Raw genomic sequence first — 17427 nt, forward strand, 5'->3', positions numbered from 1 at the left:
CCCCCTTTTTTTAAATATAGTGGGATCTGTATTTAAGGTTTCAAGGAATAATCTATAAATATGTATATTTTTTGCCATAACTTCATTACCAAGTAGGTTATTTTCAAATCAATTATGACAATCACTTTTTAGAAAACTTCAATATAAAGGAAACAAAATGTTTTGGTTAGTGACATAGAAATATCTGCAAAGTACCCTCCACTGTTTCTCAAATAAAAGACACATGCATTATACCTCAGAAATCAATAAAACTTTGATCCTTTAGTAAATTCAAACTTGCGATAAATAATGTTGAAAAAATGGATTTAGAGCATCTTAAATGTTAAAAAAGAGTAGCGTTCATATGCAGCAGTGCCATAAATATAGCAAAATATAAACAAAGTAGTACTTTGACTTTAATACAAAATACTAATTAGCAATGATTTTACCAATAGCCAAAAAATAAAATAAGCAAAAGACAAATTTTCTTAAGAACCGATATGAAACTTTTTGGAAACCATAAATACAAGATGTTCGAGATATAAAAATGATAGTATCATTTCGGGGGCTTAATGGATTTTGAGATAAAAAGCAAAAGAAGTATCCTTATACTTCTCAGATATTAATTAACATATTTTTTAAATATTTCAACGTTATTGATTACCTTGTGCCGCTATGTAGGCATATTCTTTGTGATGTCCCTGTTCAACAAACAAATGTCCTGGTTTATTAAGAATAATGTTGCACATAATAATATACATGTATAAAGATATTTCTTAAACTAAACATACTTTTATGTTTGATGTCATCACATTAGAATAAAAGGCTATTTTCACTTATAAAATGCAATATGCCTTAGTCGCTTTTCGTTTAGCAAAATAGAGTTAACAGGATTCCCTTAATAAAGTCAAAAGCGGCAAAATTGAAAATTCTCTAGACTCGGCTTGATTGAGCCTGTTCATGAACGGTACTCTCAAGTACAAACTAACGTCCACGTCCATTAGCACCGGCTTAAGCAGAATTCAATATTTAACATGAAAATGGTGAAATTTTGAATTTAGAAACATCTGCAGGATATTTAAGGATTTATGTGATAATTAACGGTAACGAACAACCTTGTCAAACATTTTATAAAATTGATACAAGTATGTTAAATGGTCTTACCTTGATGAAACTCGCATTGATATAATCTGATCCCTGTATGTTTGGCAGTTTTTTCAGCTTAACACGTGTTTCATCATCTGATAATTCAAAATATGTAAGTATTGTATTAAATTGACATAAAGCTACCTTTATTGAACAAAATGCCATTGAATACATGCATAGTTTTATTTTCAATATGCTTATAAAATGTATTGGTAGGAAAATATGTTTCAGACGATAATGCTGTTATCATTAAATACTGAATTTGTAAGACGCTGTTTCATGACGGTATTCAGTTAGTGTTAGAGAGGCTTAATTATAAAGTTAAAATTGCTATCATAGTAATAACTGTAACATCTGCTGAAATAATTCACATTGTTTAAGCTATTTTCTTTATAATTTTCTTTACTTTTGAAGTCGTTATCTTGTCCTAAACAAAACTTTTAATGAACCTGTTCTGTTTTGAATTGACATTTTGTTAAGTTGTCAGTCCCATAAAGATTGTCAGTCATATGGCGATTTGCAATCTTACTGGTGGATTAAAACCCCACGTTCATTATTTCAGGCACGACATCTTAGAAGAAAAGTCAGCCTTCTGTTAGCGTTCTGAATAGCATCGTCTTAATCAAATAAAGCAGCATGCCTCAAGGTTATTGGTAATTTTATGACAAATTTGGAAATATATTTAGAAGTAACGATTGTTTAGTGAACAAAGAAAGTATTGTACACATTGCAAACGGCACTTATAATCTACGTAAATTACCAAAAAGAGGTCAAAATATGCAAATTCGCCCTTAATGCGTTAGTCAAACAGTAAAAATATTTTTGATAGGTACTGCAAAATAACTCTTTGATTGCAGAAAACATGTACATTAAGACTTGAATCGTCAATCGTTTTACTTTTTCCTGAATGCAACTTTAAATAAAGTTTAGTCTTGATTTAAAGAGGTTTGAATTAATCTTTTACATTCCCGTTCTTCCTCAGGTTTGAAAAGAAATAAGATAATACTATTATAATGTAAATAACTGCAAAAATAATTTCATACATGCATGCATATCCTTGTATCTGTTCTTTCCGCGGTTAAACGATTTCTTGGCAACAGCAGACGACTTTTTCATTCCATACGGTATATCCTGAAACAAAACCAAGATAAAAACTATGGCAAAAAATACCCCCAAAAATAAAACAATAAAAAATACCCTAGAAAACAAAACAAAAGCAATTGGAAGCAATAAGATTTATCTTAAAACGCCCAATCAATTAAATAAATTGAAATAAAATCTGAACTTTCAGGTTTGTCAACGTTAAATTTCTTCTTCTGCACATAATGTGTGTATATATGTATATAAGTTACGCAATTAAAAACTATTTCTTTTTTTTCAATTGTCTATTTAAATTCTTTTTCTTATTGTTTTCAAACTATACAGTTTCAAGTGAATGGGTCTGCAATGGGCACATTTTCCAAAAGTATATCGAAAATTGATGAAACAATAGAAATTTATCATTTGGATATTCTGATAGAAACACTCTCTTGAACAAAATTTTGATACAGGTTTTGTATTTGGACAATTATCTGATGAATAATAATATTTTGTGCTAGAACAATTTATTATCTGCTATAAAAGGATGTGTCGTAAAAGATCACGTACCTCACACTTACCAACACCAAACATTATCATTTAAATTTTTCTTGGTTTGTTATCACATAACGTAATGAATTATATCAGCACAGTTATTTGTGAATATACGGACCAATTCACTTTAACATTTAATCAATAAGAATATTTAATTATCTAGATCTCCAATATCTTTCCTAAACACATAAATAATTCAAAAACGTTACCACAAGGAACATCAAATAACCTGAAATTCAGTTGCAAAGTGGTCAGGATTGGTCAGATTCTCTTTGACATATGGTAGAAGGTTTGACAGTTGTATGGCATTCCTGGTGATACTTTGCATCGGGAAGTTGTTGTAAATGTTTGCATCCGCTGCCGCCGCACTTCCACTGTCATCTGCTGCAAACAAAACCATGTAGATAAACCTTGAATGTTCTACAATTTCAAAATCTCAACCCTGATTCATGTACGTGCACATTTACATGATCTTAAATGACATTTATTTACATTATCTTAAATGTCATTCATTTTCATTATGGTAAATGGCATTTATATGCATTATCGTAAATGACATAAGTATAATTACCCGTCAATATAAAGCAGTAGCAAATTTAGAAACTTTAAGTCTATTCATGATACAAGGTAAAAGCTACAAATTCTTCTGTCTGGGAGTTGAACAGAATTGAAAAATTCTTTAATAATATAGGACATCATATATCACATCAAAATTAAATTGTTTCAGCACTATAAAACCAATAACAGACGCGTGGTTTAAGCATATATAGGTGAGCACATGTCTATCTCTGACAAGATGAATCCCAAATGACTTGTATTAAATCATATTAAACAATATATCAAATATATCATATCAAAATATCGCTAATAATGAGAAGACATCTCCTTTAAGTAGGGAGCAATAAAGAAAATTGAAATTTGCAAAATTTGTCTTGAATAAGTCTATTACTGAATTAAAAAAAAACATAGCACTTGTTAAGTAATATTCAATTTATGTGCTAAAATCAATGATACCAAATGACTAGAACATAATACAACAAAGTGTACAGATGACACAGAGCATTTCACATGACACTTTTAGATGTACGTAGAGATTTACGTCAGGTGGAGAAAAATATAAACCTAAATAAAAATTGCCTAAAAACGGAGAATGTAATTGAAATAACACTGAAATGTCGTGTATGATCGATCAATTATATAAATGTTACCAAGGTACATAAAAATAACAAAAACATCAATATAATCTATATGACCTTTTATTTATCAAATACTATAAAAGGTATGACCATGAAGATTTGTAAACAAGCGATTGCACATTTTATAAATCTTTAGTTTTGGTATGTTTGACCAGTGAACTTTTTTTTCTGTTAATTGATAAATTACTATTGAGAGCACTTAATTATAACCAATTTAAGTGAACCTTTTAAGATATCATTCGTAAAAGCATTCTATACTCAAACCCTTTGTAATTTAAAAAACAATAGAGAGATCTACCTCTGAATTACGCCATACCTGTATTTGATTGCGTATTTACACCATGAGATGGCCTTCTATTTTCATTGCTAGCAGTCGCAACAGCGTCCGTGAGCTCCACGTCACCTCTTTGTTCATCTTTTCTATGGTTAAAAGAAAATGAAAAGCGATATCAAAACAGTAAATACTCAATATTGTGAACTTGAATTTTATTATTTCTTAAATTTTTACAGTTTCGTTTAACTTTGAAAGTTCTAATATCCAACAAGATAAACAAGAAATGAGCGCTTAAAATTCATGTTTATTTCTTTAATAGTGTTGAAATATTATGGAAGAAAAGTAAAGATATCTTCAGATGTTTTGTCTTTATAATCTTCTAAAAAAATCTAAATATTATTTTGTACTAAAATGATGCAGTTTGTGTTCTGTATTTACACTGCTTCAGAATTTAGACACATGCGGTAAGTTAGTAACACAATAATAAAACAATACCTTTTATTCTGATTGCGTTGCTTATACCAAACGAAAGCAATTACTCCAATTAAAATAAAGATCACAAGAACCGCTACTCCCCCTGCCACAATCGAATTCGAAATATTCGACGTTTGCATTGCTGTAAATATAAAGATTTATTACCCTTCCAGATTTTTCCGCCTTTTTGATTGAATATTGATCACCCGAAAGGAATTGATATTACCGAGCCAGACGGGTAATATACACACTTAATTTCCCCGTTGGGTACCCCACGTTGTTAACAACATGCGCTGTGGCGATGCGCGTACGGTTTGATTTTATGCGATGTAAATTCCCATTTACAAGCACTTTTTAACTGTCAAATGATAAATATTTACCAAAATAGAGTAATGATACATATTCTCATTAGTATTGAAAACAAATATGACCTTGTGAATGCTTGATATTAATTCCAAAAAAGTGCTTTCAACAGACTACTCCTTTTCTCTTGTTTACATTCGTTAGGTTCGAAAGAAAATACGTCATGTATTTATGTGATGTCATGTTGTGATGAAGGGGTACCCTAAAGGGAATCTTATTTCAACGTTTCATTTGAAGTAGCAATGATTTGTTTTAAAATCGTCTTAACTTGGCAGGGGATGTGTAATAAAATTATTATTTTGGTTTTGGAGTGGCGGCTCGGGTGATATAAAATCTTGACAGGTAATATATCCACATATATCACTCCAAAACAAAAATAACATATAATGTCTACCGAGTTATCTGCACTTAGCGTAAAATAAAGGGATTACACATATCTATCCTGTAAATTGTATTACAAATTAAGTCTCTAGAACACATGACTCTGTTTGACTCTGTGAAAGTTAAACACAATTTATAAACATTCAAACGTTAAAAAATCAAAATAAATCATAAAGTTCTAACAATTGAATATGTTGATAATATCATGCAAGTCAGCAAACGATAATGCAAATGAACCGATGATGACATCAAGATAAAATCTACATTGACAGAAGCCGGGATTGTTTTTAATGAGCCTGACATTTAAACACAAACTTGCTTTTAAAATAAAGCTTATAGTAAAATACCTTGTAAACAGGAGTCGCCGCTGTAACCTGTTTGGCATCCTCCATCACAAATGCCAGTAACGTGGTCGCAACGGTTTCCGATATGACAGTTACCACACACCGACGAGCAGTTCTTACCGTAAAACCCAATGTCACATTCTGAAAAATATGATAATTATGATGTGTCTTTAAGTGTAACAATTTGACATGATACAATATTTTATCAAACTGCATAAACATGTTTAAAATCAATAAAAACAACAATAAAAATAGGACAGAAAAATTAAATGCGCCTTTCGTAAAATCATTGTGCAAGTAAACTGTTATTATTCAGAACCAACATCCACTTACAATTTAAAAGTAATACTCCATGAATGTTATATATTGATGTGTAATATCGCCCGAGGATATTGTGCAAAGCATTGAATTGCATGCAGGGCGAGTGAGATAGGAGCCTTAAGCAATTTTCTTTTCAATAAATAACTTCTGTTAAATGCGTTATGAAAATCTTAACAAAAACGGACGGATAGTTTTTATTGAAGAATATGCGTATGAATTCATCGTTTAGTTTATACATATCCCTGACGTCACTCACGACCACAGCAATATAATACATTGGATGCTGAATTTCAACCCGTATGTATGTGGTAACATTTTTTGTTATCAGTAAACTAAAATATTTCTGAGAAATCTTCCCTTTTCGAGATTTATATAATGTTATATTTTATACATGCATGCATGTATTACAAGGCAATTGTAATAAGTGATAGATTCAATAATTGAATAGTTTTTAAACCTGAGAAACAGTTTGTTCCAATCCACCCTGCCTGGCAACCATTTTGACAGTGTCCATCTGTATGTCTACACATCACATTACCGCCTACACAATTACCACTACACTTCTTGCTACATTCTTCGCCAAAGGTACCGATCGTACATTCTAGATATCATTTTGAAAAAAAAATCATAACAAAAGTATTTAAACAAAGAAATTGAAATAAATATTATCTTAACAACAATAAACATTCTTATTACAAACCTTCTAGCCTTTACAAGTCGTAAAACGTTTCATATTTTATTCTTTGATCACCTGATGGTCAGCAATATTTGCATACATGCAAAATTAAAGAAATAAACTAGTGGCAAATGGGAAGATACTTATCGTAGACGAGAAAACAACAAGGAACACAAACGAAAGTGTCACCAAAACAGTATGAAACAACAAGACATACATCTAAGGAACACAAAGGGGTGCCGCCTTGGAACAGTCGGCAGCATAAATACTACTGGGGAGTTTTACCGGTTTATGGTGCACCAAACCACACTTTTAACCCCATCGTGTTCCTTTAAAACGAGACAAACCACATGCCATACTAACTGACCACGCCGTATTTACGTCATTAACTACTACGTCGTCAAGAAAGCACATGGAAACATTTCCTTTGCATTGGATTTCGGTGAAGCAGCTTACTTATTTTAGAGCTCTTACAAAAACTTTAACACCCACCCATCCCTTCCCTGTTTTTCAAGATCACATAAAGTATATTATACAATTTGCTGCGTTTTAGTTTTGATTTTCCAGGAAAAGGAAGCTTAGTGTATGATCGACTAAACTACCATTAAAAACGGCATGACTGGCTGCGTTATGGGCTCACTGAAGATTGCAATTTGTAATGTCAAACAGACAAATTTCATAAGTCCTCAACGGAAAGCAGTCTAATCATATAATGCTTGTGAGACTGTCTGTGAATAGTGCAATGAGAGCTACAACATATGAAGTAAATTGCTTTGATGAATAATTGTGTTAAAAATCTACGTCGTGTTCATACCATGAAAAGTACTGTAAGACGTATGACATTCAGCTAAATTATTGATTATATTTGTTATATATTTATACACGGACACTAGTGCATTAAAAAGACATTAAGAATTTTCAGTGGGCATTCTCGTGCTTATTTTATCAATTTGTAAAGGAGAATATCAAGAAGTTTTACAAATTATATTTGTATAAGCCATAATGATACTTGCATTTGATAAGTAAGTAAAATGAGTTTTTACATTGTAATTAACTGTCAGCCAGAGCCAAACCACATAATAATAAAACAAAGAAAGTTTTAAGTTACATTTGTCTAATAATTTATTAAGGTAAAAAGATTTCCTGATAAACATTCTTATTACCAGCCTTCAACCCCTTACAAGTCGTAATTTTTTTCATATTTCATTCTTTAACATTAGAATGGTAAGAGGAACTTTGGATACAGTCACAGAGACCCTTTTACGACGCGGTCCGTTGCTATGAAAAATTGACCATATTGGTATTTTCTGGTACATGCACAATCTGCTTAGGACAAAAAGAGATTGACACTTGTTTGCCTTTCAGTGCGCAAAGAAAGCGTACATTGCTAATTGTGTAATATATTATAAATACGGGAGTATAGCTGACGAAAAGTCGTCTAATGTTACCTTAAAAAGAGGACTTTTGTATGCGCTTTTTGATCATTGAATAATACGTCCTGCATATTTTCCTATGATCTGTTTTATTCGTAAAAATCAATTCACGTTTTACATATTTACCACTGTAAGTCATCCTAAAATTACTTTTTTCCGGGTGACATATTTTAAAAGCACGCCTATTCAAGCCTTTATATATGAGAGAGCACAAAAGCAACATCCGTTACTTTGGAAATACCGTAGTGAAAAAGGTCTATAGATAAATAACTAATTGTAATTTTAAATAAAACCTACGAATTTCTTCCGTTATATATATATTTAAATTGCAAAACTAATACCTGTCATTATTATTGCATCATGTTAATACAAACTGAACTATGTATAACATGAAATCATGAATGAGGAGTACACATGTTAAATGTTGATGCTGCACATTAAAGACGCCATCAAATGATGTGCACAGTCACAGGTTATATACAAATTCAGTTTTGACATTTGTTTTCTACAACAGTTGAAAATCCGAATCACGTATCAATTTTTCTTTGTATGTGCTCGTTGCTTAATAAGATAAATATTTTTGTGAAAAAGTAGATTGTAATGCATAAATTCATAAAGCAATGCCATGTCTGAAATTCTGAATAAACCATTTTTGTCTGTTGCGACAAAGATTGATAGATTGGCTCGAAGCAAATTTTATGGAAATTCGCGTTAAAAAATTACAAAAATCCACCAAGCCTAAAGTGTCAAGAAGTGCCCTCCGACTGAGGCATAATTAGACATTTGTACACAGAATTTAAAATCTTCAAATCAACCCCGTCTTACTTTTAAAATGTAAGTTTACAATAAGTCTTGTTTGTTGTACATTGCAGATGTTCTGTCTACAATGGTTCTTAAATATCAGGTAGCAACGATAGATTAAAAAATGCATTATGGTAAGTAAGGAATTGCGATGAATTATACCCTTAGAAAATGAAATGATAAAAAAACATACTATGAGAAAATTACATTTAGACAAAGGACTATGAGATAAAGGGAAGTGCAACATATCTTACACCATATTCCACAATTAAGCAATTTAGCAACATTCAACTAATAACACTTCAAGTATTGAAATCACTGAGTTTGAACAACCAGATTATATCGGAAACAACTTACTTGTGTTGCATTTCTCTCCTTGAAAGCCCGGTATACACCCTCCCTTACATTTGCCATCAACATACCCACAGTCATCACGTTTACAATTCGAAGGACAGGTTTCATTACATCCCGGACCAAACTTCCCAGACATACATTCTATTAGCGACATCAGGAAATAATTTATTATATTTTATATACATATAATAATGTTGTCTGAATCCGCAGAAGCAGAGTACTACACAATTACGCAAAACAAGTTTTAGTTAACCTATCAAAACGTATAAAAGATTGCAATTTTTACGATAACTGATTATTGCTTCTAGAAAGAATTTTAGAGGAACAAGAAAAAGTAAAAGAAAAGTTAAAGCAAAGTTAAATCCACGAAGACATTGATTATGAGAATAATGATGAAATGAAGGTTTAGATAAGGTTTCATAAATTTTCAAATATTCTTTAACCCATTACCCGATATACACGCCTTTAAACGCCTTTTTCACCCCCTTTTTGTTGTCTCAAACGTTTAAAACAAATCCTTTAATTAGGCCCCCAACACTTGTTTTGATTGAGAAATGTTGTTGAAAAAAGTTGCCGCTTTTCGGCGCCGCCCCCTATCCAAAAGATACATCAGGGGGCTGCCAGAAAGGGGATGTGTCCCTTTTTGTTGTAACCAACGCTAAAAAACCTTTGACTCTATCTCAATCCATTGAGAAGTTGGAGCAATTTGAAATCAATTCGATGGAAAACTTAACGCAAAATAGTGATTTTTGGTAATTTTGAGATGATCCATCGTTGCCATGGTTACAGGAAATTTAAGACTTAGCATGTTGTTATAAAAGCAATGGCCCAGTCAACATTTGTGCCAAGTTTGATTAGTATTGAAGCAGTTGTTTTAAAGTTTTATAACAAATTGAACTTGTTACGGGAGACTTTTCAATGAATATAGCCATTTTTCACAAAATTCTCATGCGGTAATGGATTAAAAAAAAAATCTACAAAACTACATTTTTTCTTCAAAATTATATGTTAGGCCATGTTTAAACTTAGAAAAAATGCGAATTTAGGTAATCTCAGGTATTTCCATCATTTTCTGTTACCAATTATCTGATATGCACGTCTTTTAATGCCTTTTTCAACCCCTTTTTTGTCTCAAATGGTGAAAAAATGCCTCATTCAGGCCTCTAACACTCGGTTTTGTTTGAGAAATGTTGTTGACCACTTTTTCAAAATTGCCGAAAATCAATATTTTGCATAGTTTTTTTTCCATCAAAAATGATTTCAAAGTGCTGCAATTTCTCATTTGTTTGAGATAGAGTCAAAAGGGCTTTTCAGAATTGGTTATACGTTACCTAAAGATCGACCTGAGGCAAATTTTAGCCTCTCACAAGTCCAAAATATTCTTTGGCTGCCTCCTCCTTCAAAGACCCAAGCAAAAGGAGGCTCTCCCTCTGACATCCGCTGATGCATCTTTTTGATAGAAGACGGCGCCGAAAAAGTGATCACTAATTTAACAACATTTCGCAAACGAAAAACAAGTGTTTGGGTCTAAATAGTTTTTTCACCATTTGAGACCTTAATAAGGTGTGGGGGGGGGGCGGAGATAAAAATACGTGAAAAACGTCTATATTAAAGAATGGGTAACCCCTTACTGCATGAGAATTTTGTGAAAAATGGCTGTTTTCATTGAAAAGCTAAAGCCTCCTGTAATTGCTTTGAAATTATAAAAGATGCTTTAATATTCATCAAACTTGACACAAGTGTTGACTGGACCATTGCCTCTATAACAGCACGCTTAATCTTAAATTTCCTGTTACCATGGAAAAGAGTGGACATCTCAAAATTGTCAAATTACTATTTTGCTTTGATTCTTTCTTCAAAACGCTGTAACATCTCAATGGATTGAGATAATGTCAAAGGCTTTTCAACGTCGGTTACACGGTACCTTAAGATCGGCCTGAGTCCAACTTTAGCCTCTCACCAAAAAGTCCAAAAACTTATTGGCGATTGTTTTATTTAGGCTCGATATGAAACCTCAAGAGCAATTGCAAGTTGTTTCCATATTTAGTCTGTTTTATCTAGTTTTTGGCCCGGAATGACCCATGTTCAAACTTGAGCTAGAAATTATCAAATCAACCTTTCTGACAAACCCTAATGGTATTTGTGCTGAAAATATTACCTCTAGAGTGAAAAAATATTTTCCATATTTGGGCTGTATAACCAAGGTTTTGACCCTAAATGACCCATATTTAAACTTGAGCTAGAATATAAAGAGTCTTTTTGACCTATTTCCAGGATATTTGGACTAGAACAGTAGCCTATGTTAAGGTTTTTTTTCCATATTTTGACGGTGTGACCAACTGTTTCTATTACCTCAGATGACCCATATTCCAATTTAAACTAGAAATAATTTACACAACTTTTCGGTCGATTTTCAGGTTAAAACTGTAGCCTCTAAGGTTTTTCCATATTTGGGCTGTGTGACCTAGTTTTTACCTAAGGTGACCCATATTCGAACTTGAGCTATAAATCATATTAACACTTTTCTGACAAATTCCAGGATATTTAGACTAAAACAGTAGCCTCTGGAGTATAACAATGTTTTTTTTTTCTTATTTGGGCAATGTAATCTAGCTTTTGACCCCAGATGACCTATATTTAAACTTTACCTACATAAACATATTTATCATGTTCTTATTTGTCTGAGACACTGGGACAAACATCCTGACTATGTTTGATGACAACTGAGGTAAATATGTTGCCTCTAGAGTGTTAATGAATTTAATGTGGAGGGACAACGGACTACATACGACGAATATTAACGACCCTAAAAAAGAAAAGAAAAGCAGCAGCAGCAGCAACAACAACAAAAAACAATACCAACAACAAAAAGAAAAAATAACGAACAAAAAAACCCATCCTTAACATTATGTTAATATGATCGCCTATCATAGTCAATACAAAAACATATTATGTAATTCAGTTTACTTACTTGAATCACATTTTTTACCATTCCACCCTGCCTGGCAACCATTCAAACATTCTCCATCTGTATGTCTACATATTCTTCCCTCTTTACAATGAACACTGCATAGATTGGTGCAATCATCACCATAATGACCAGCATTACATTCTAAATATAATTTGCAAAACATGTTCAAATAATCAATACAAAAAATGTGAAAAAAACACAACAAAACACTTTTCATTTTATAATCAGATAACAATCTTTACATGCTTTATTTGAAGAAATAAATACATATAAATCGAGAAAATACGTTGAATTAAACATTAAAACATTAATTACAGTTACACAGAGTAATAAATTCATCGTATTAACTATAATATGCTGTGGCTAAAAAATAACTCCACGCAATAGCTAGTAAAAAAGTACAAGGGCAATAACTGCCAAATCATGAAACATGTTGGTAATTTGTTATCAATGAAGTCTAAAAAATATGAAGTTTCAAGTTTTTAGTTATGCTCCGGAGAAAAGTCAAAAGTAAAAAAATAATTAAAAGGACAATTACTTAAAGACAAGAGGTATCTTTAAAAGAAGATACTCGGTCGAAGTAAAGCTAGTTAACTGGCCTTTAAATAACAAACATTATGTAGCTTTAAAGTATAAAAACAAAGTGTATGATACAAAAAAAAGAAAAGAAATAAAAAATATCACGAGCATACAACTTGTTGTAGGGTGTTATTTAGTAGACTTCCAATATGTGTTGAAAATCAAAATACATGCAGCAAGCGATGTCATAATTACATTATGATGGTGTCATGATTACATTATGATCACATAGTTTCATTTACATTACTCAAGTGCTGATGTTATAAGATATCTTTTTCCAAGGTAACAAGGTTTACACTCATTACAATTGCCGTTGACATGATCACAAACATTTTGCATGCAATTTAAAAACCAGTTCTCCTTACATTCTTTACCAAACGTCCCAGCTCGACATTCTTTTTATAATGATATGGACAGCTTATCATATGTATACCATTCAAATCAATTAGTATGCACTTCAGTATTGATTTATACCCTTAATAACCAGTATTAGTTATTGATTATGATGTAAATAATGACAAAACAGCAAAGCAACGACATTTCATAATAAATATAGATAACAGAACATAAAATAAAACAATGTAATTGCTGTCTTAATATTAAAGAAAACAGGCAAAAAATTAAATTGTATATTTTATGTATAACGTTTCATAAATACCAGAATCACAATTTGTTCCTTTCCATCCATTTTTGCAACCTAGTAAACAATGTCCATCGATATTTCTACAATTTTTGTTTCCACCGTTACAATGACCACTGCATGTTTCGATACACATTTCACCGTAGTAACCATCTTTACATTCTAAGCAACAATTGAAAATAGGCATTGCAAAACAAACTGATTTCGATGTCCTACAAAAAAAGTTATTTTCTCTATTTTACCAAGAAATTATTTTCCCTAAAGTGTTTTTGTATTATTGAATTTTCCATAAAATTGGAAAATGTGAACCTAAATAGGTGACCGTGTAAGCTATAACAGAAAAGCCGAAAACGAGATATTTTATAAGTTCCAATTCAATCCAAATTTAGATTAGGTAAATATAAGACATATCTTCAAACAGTTAGTTGCAATTATGCAAAGGTAATGTTATGATATTAAATAAATATATCAGACTAATAAATATATATCGGTATACAATGTTTCCTGTGTATAAATAGTATTACAGTTTACCTTGTTGAGAAACCTTTAATAAAATGTGAAAGCAAAATATATTTCACGCTGTATCTCTAACCTGACACATTAAGCTTACATAAGTCCTTCTTGTAAACAATTGTTTTCATATAACTTTATATTTATGACGAACTATTTTTTCAATTTAAACAAAGTCAAGATCAGTTAACCTTTCAAAAGGAATCGTCGAAAAGGTTGTTGAGTCCAAAATGAAGATAATCCGTTGAATAATAACCAAGTTACAGCCAAATATAGCAAAAATCATTGAAAACACAATATTCAACTTCAAGGTCATGGTCATATATAAGCCAAAGTCAAATTGAGTTTGATAAACGTGAATGTCCTGACTTAAAGATGTTGTAACTAAAGAAATATGAAATTAATCCATTTATTAATAACAAAGTTATCACCAGTTACAGGAAAAAAACCCAAGAGAAGTCATGGTCAATTTAAAGTCAAGGTCAATGCTAAATTATTTAATTTATATTTAATTAATGGTTGTTTGGTAACACATCTTCCAAGTTTAAACATGAATAACAAAATTGTGATAATCTAACCAAAATTCAATAATTTGATGTGGAGGGTTGAGGTTATTCAAAGCTGAAGGTCAAAGTCGGTTCATATTTTCGAAGGTTTTGTCCAAATGGTTGTTTTACCTGAGTATGAAGATAATCCATTACCTTAGTACCAAGTTACAGTCAAATATATTAAAATCAGAGATATTGCAATAATTTTAACTTTCAATCGAGGTCAATTTGAGTTTAACATACATGAAGGTCTTATCGTAAAGAATGCTGATTTTAATATGAAGTAAATTAATTCATTTATAACAAGTTTTTGCCAGTTACAGCAAAAACGAGCATTTCAACATTTTCAAGGTTAAGGTCATTTATGAGTGGGTGTCAAAATCTGTCCGGTTAACTTAATGGTCTATCCTAAAGAGTATTGTGTTTAAGTTTGAGAACAGTCCATTAAAAAAACAACAAAATAGAAAAAAGTCATCAAAAATCAACAAAATTTAGACATTAGACCTTACAAGTCAAGATCATTTATGAAGAAAGGTCAAGTTTAGTGTTATCTACTTGTCCAAACACTGTATTGGCCAAGTAAGAAGACAAAATACCAACAAGTTAAAAATTTATGATCACGGTTAAAGTTCGCGGACGGCTTCGGCAATGCTGACATGACTGTAACAATCCCTCTATTTGTTCTTTGAAAAATGTCGAGCTTAACACGTTTGCCGCCAGCATTAATTAACACAATGTAAAAATGGAACACATTTTCTTAGTTTGTCTAGGAATAAGTTTTCAATGTCCGCCCTTACATTATTTACACTATTTGCATGAAAACAAGAACATGTATCTTTGTACAAAGTACAATGCCAAATGGATCAGATCGTGATTTAACGGAAACGTATCGTTACTTTGAGGAAAAAAGACATGTTTCTTCAGAATATTAAACGATATTTTAGGGTTAAAAAATGAGGTCTCTGAAATACATACATTACGATCCATCATTGCACGTAATAAATTTCTGATGAAGTAAAGTATTAAAGAGGCAGCATCAAGATATAAAGACACTTCATTATCTTTTTAATTTATATAGACTAGAGTCTTATTTAATATAGAATTACTTTCTTTTTTGCGATTTTATTGTTTTTTGTTTCACTTCTAAAATATTAGTTTTAGATCTGTGTATGCATTTTATTCACACATTGATTTTTTTATGATATGGATATTGAGCCACTAATGCCTGCTTCTTGTAGAGGTCAGCTATTTCTTTTTGATTTATCTACTTATATATTGATTAGTTTATTTATTATATAAATATCATGTTTATTATTTGATTATTACAAAATGTATTAACCTTTGTCACAAAGTGATCCATTCCACCCCGGTTTACAGCCTAATAGGCAAAACCCAGTCGTGCGATTACAATTTGCTGCTCCATTGTTACAATATTTGCTACACTTTTCTTTGCAGTTCTTACCATATTTACCAGCATCACACTCTAGTTTCAAAAGAAAAGTATACAATTCAATGAATAAATTTACTCATTATAAATAACTCATGACAATTTGATAAAATGAATTGATAATAGAATTCAATAAATTCGACTTTAAAAAAAAACACGCAATAATTATCGTACAAAAAGAAATATAGGAACTATTATTATTAACTATCCTTTTAGAATTCATTATATTTTGATTGGAGTACTCAATAACAAAATAATCGTAGTCATTTGCTCTATTCAACACAACTTATCGTAGTGAGTAAAATCATATGACTGTAGCGAAGTGGGGATAAAACAAGTTTTAAATGTTTCAGTATAGAGTACATATCATAATTTTACCCTCTATTACTAAACAAGACCCGAAATCAACAGTTTCATCCCGATTACAAATTTGTCCTTTCCACCCTACATTGCATTTACCGGGTATGTAAACAACTACAGAATCACATAGCTTACGCCCATGCTCTTTTAGACAGTTAATGCTGCATGGATTTGAACAATCCTGTCCATAGTAACCGTCATTGCAACCTTTATATATTTATACAGGTATAAATTAGTGCAAATATATGGCGCTATTCAAACAAAACTTAAAATATTATTTTTAAGATTTTTGTTCATGTGCAAAAGTATTTTTGTTACGTTTAAGGAATAAGGAGGTTGTAATAATCCCTATAACGATAATGAATTTAGCGTCACAATGAATGCACTATATTTTTACGGCATCCAACTCTTTTTGCATATCAAACTGAAGTTAATGCATCGTATTCTAAGCCTAAAAGCATTAGAACCAGTCTAAAAAATACAACAACAAAAAACATTGCTGTGAACAAATCGGTTGAAGAAAAATTCAGAAAATACCATTTACGTGACATTGACCACCACGAACAGTGGTTCATTCCGTTTTTAATCTTTTAACCTGTATAAATCGATTATTGTTTAAAAATAGCGTTTAACTATAAAATGTATCGAAAAAAGTAACAAGCTACACACTATAGCTACGATATCACTTAGCACTATAATTGGAACAAGTGAACCGAAGACTGACAAAAATAACCGTTATGTTGCTACTGCAGATGTAATTTGACCAATCAGAAATTCGTACTTTCCCGTCATTTGAGCAATTAAACAAACTGTCCACAGCTGCAAAAATACCTCTCCCATGTTCCTTTTTTGGGGCTCAAAATTGTATAATATTGTTTAAGTTTATTTATCTTTGCTTAACAGTGTGATTTTAATCGGACACTCTTATCTACTTTCTACCATATCCTGTTGTTAAATGTACAAACAGGGTGTCTATGAAAATAACTAAAATAATACTC

The 17427-nt window shown here is 31.4% G+C and overlaps 1 protein-coding gene across 1 annotated transcript in view; it reads right to left on the reverse strand.

Moving 5' to 3' along the window:
- Positions 1–643: 643 nt before the first annotated feature.
- The window catches only part of LOC132738842 (multiple epidermal growth factor-like domains protein 10), a gene marked incomplete at its 3' end in the record, with an annotated part of 49226 nt that continues 32442 nt past the window's right edge, over positions 644–17427 (reverse strand). The window contains exons 10-21 of the mRNA XM_060726445.1: positions 15962–16105; positions 13583–13726; positions 12346–12486; positions 9378–9515; positions 6568–6711; positions 5793–5930; positions 4723–4843; positions 4270–4373; positions 2987–3141; positions 2169–2256; positions 1144–1220; positions 644–680 (exon numbers count right to left, since the gene is read on the reverse strand). Coding sequence (XP_060582428.1) covers positions 644–680; positions 1144–1220; positions 2169–2256; positions 2987–3141; positions 4270–4373; positions 4723–4843; positions 5793–5930; positions 6568–6711; positions 9378–9515; positions 12346–12486; positions 13583–13726; positions 15962–16105 — 1431 coding nt within the window. The remainder of the gene's footprint in view (positions 681–1143; positions 1221–2168; positions 2257–2986; positions 3142–4269; positions 4374–4722; positions 4844–5792; positions 5931–6567; positions 6712–9377; positions 9516–12345; positions 12487–13582; positions 13727–15961; positions 16106–17427) is intronic.

This window comes from Ruditapes philippinarum, unplaced genomic scaffold, assembly GCF_026571515.1.
Source record: "Ruditapes philippinarum isolate M1 unplaced genomic scaffold, ASM2657151v2 ctg5554_1_1_1_1, whole genome shotgun sequence".
NCBI classification, from domain to species: domain Eukaryota; kingdom Metazoa; phylum Mollusca; class Bivalvia; order Venerida; family Veneridae; genus Ruditapes; species Ruditapes philippinarum.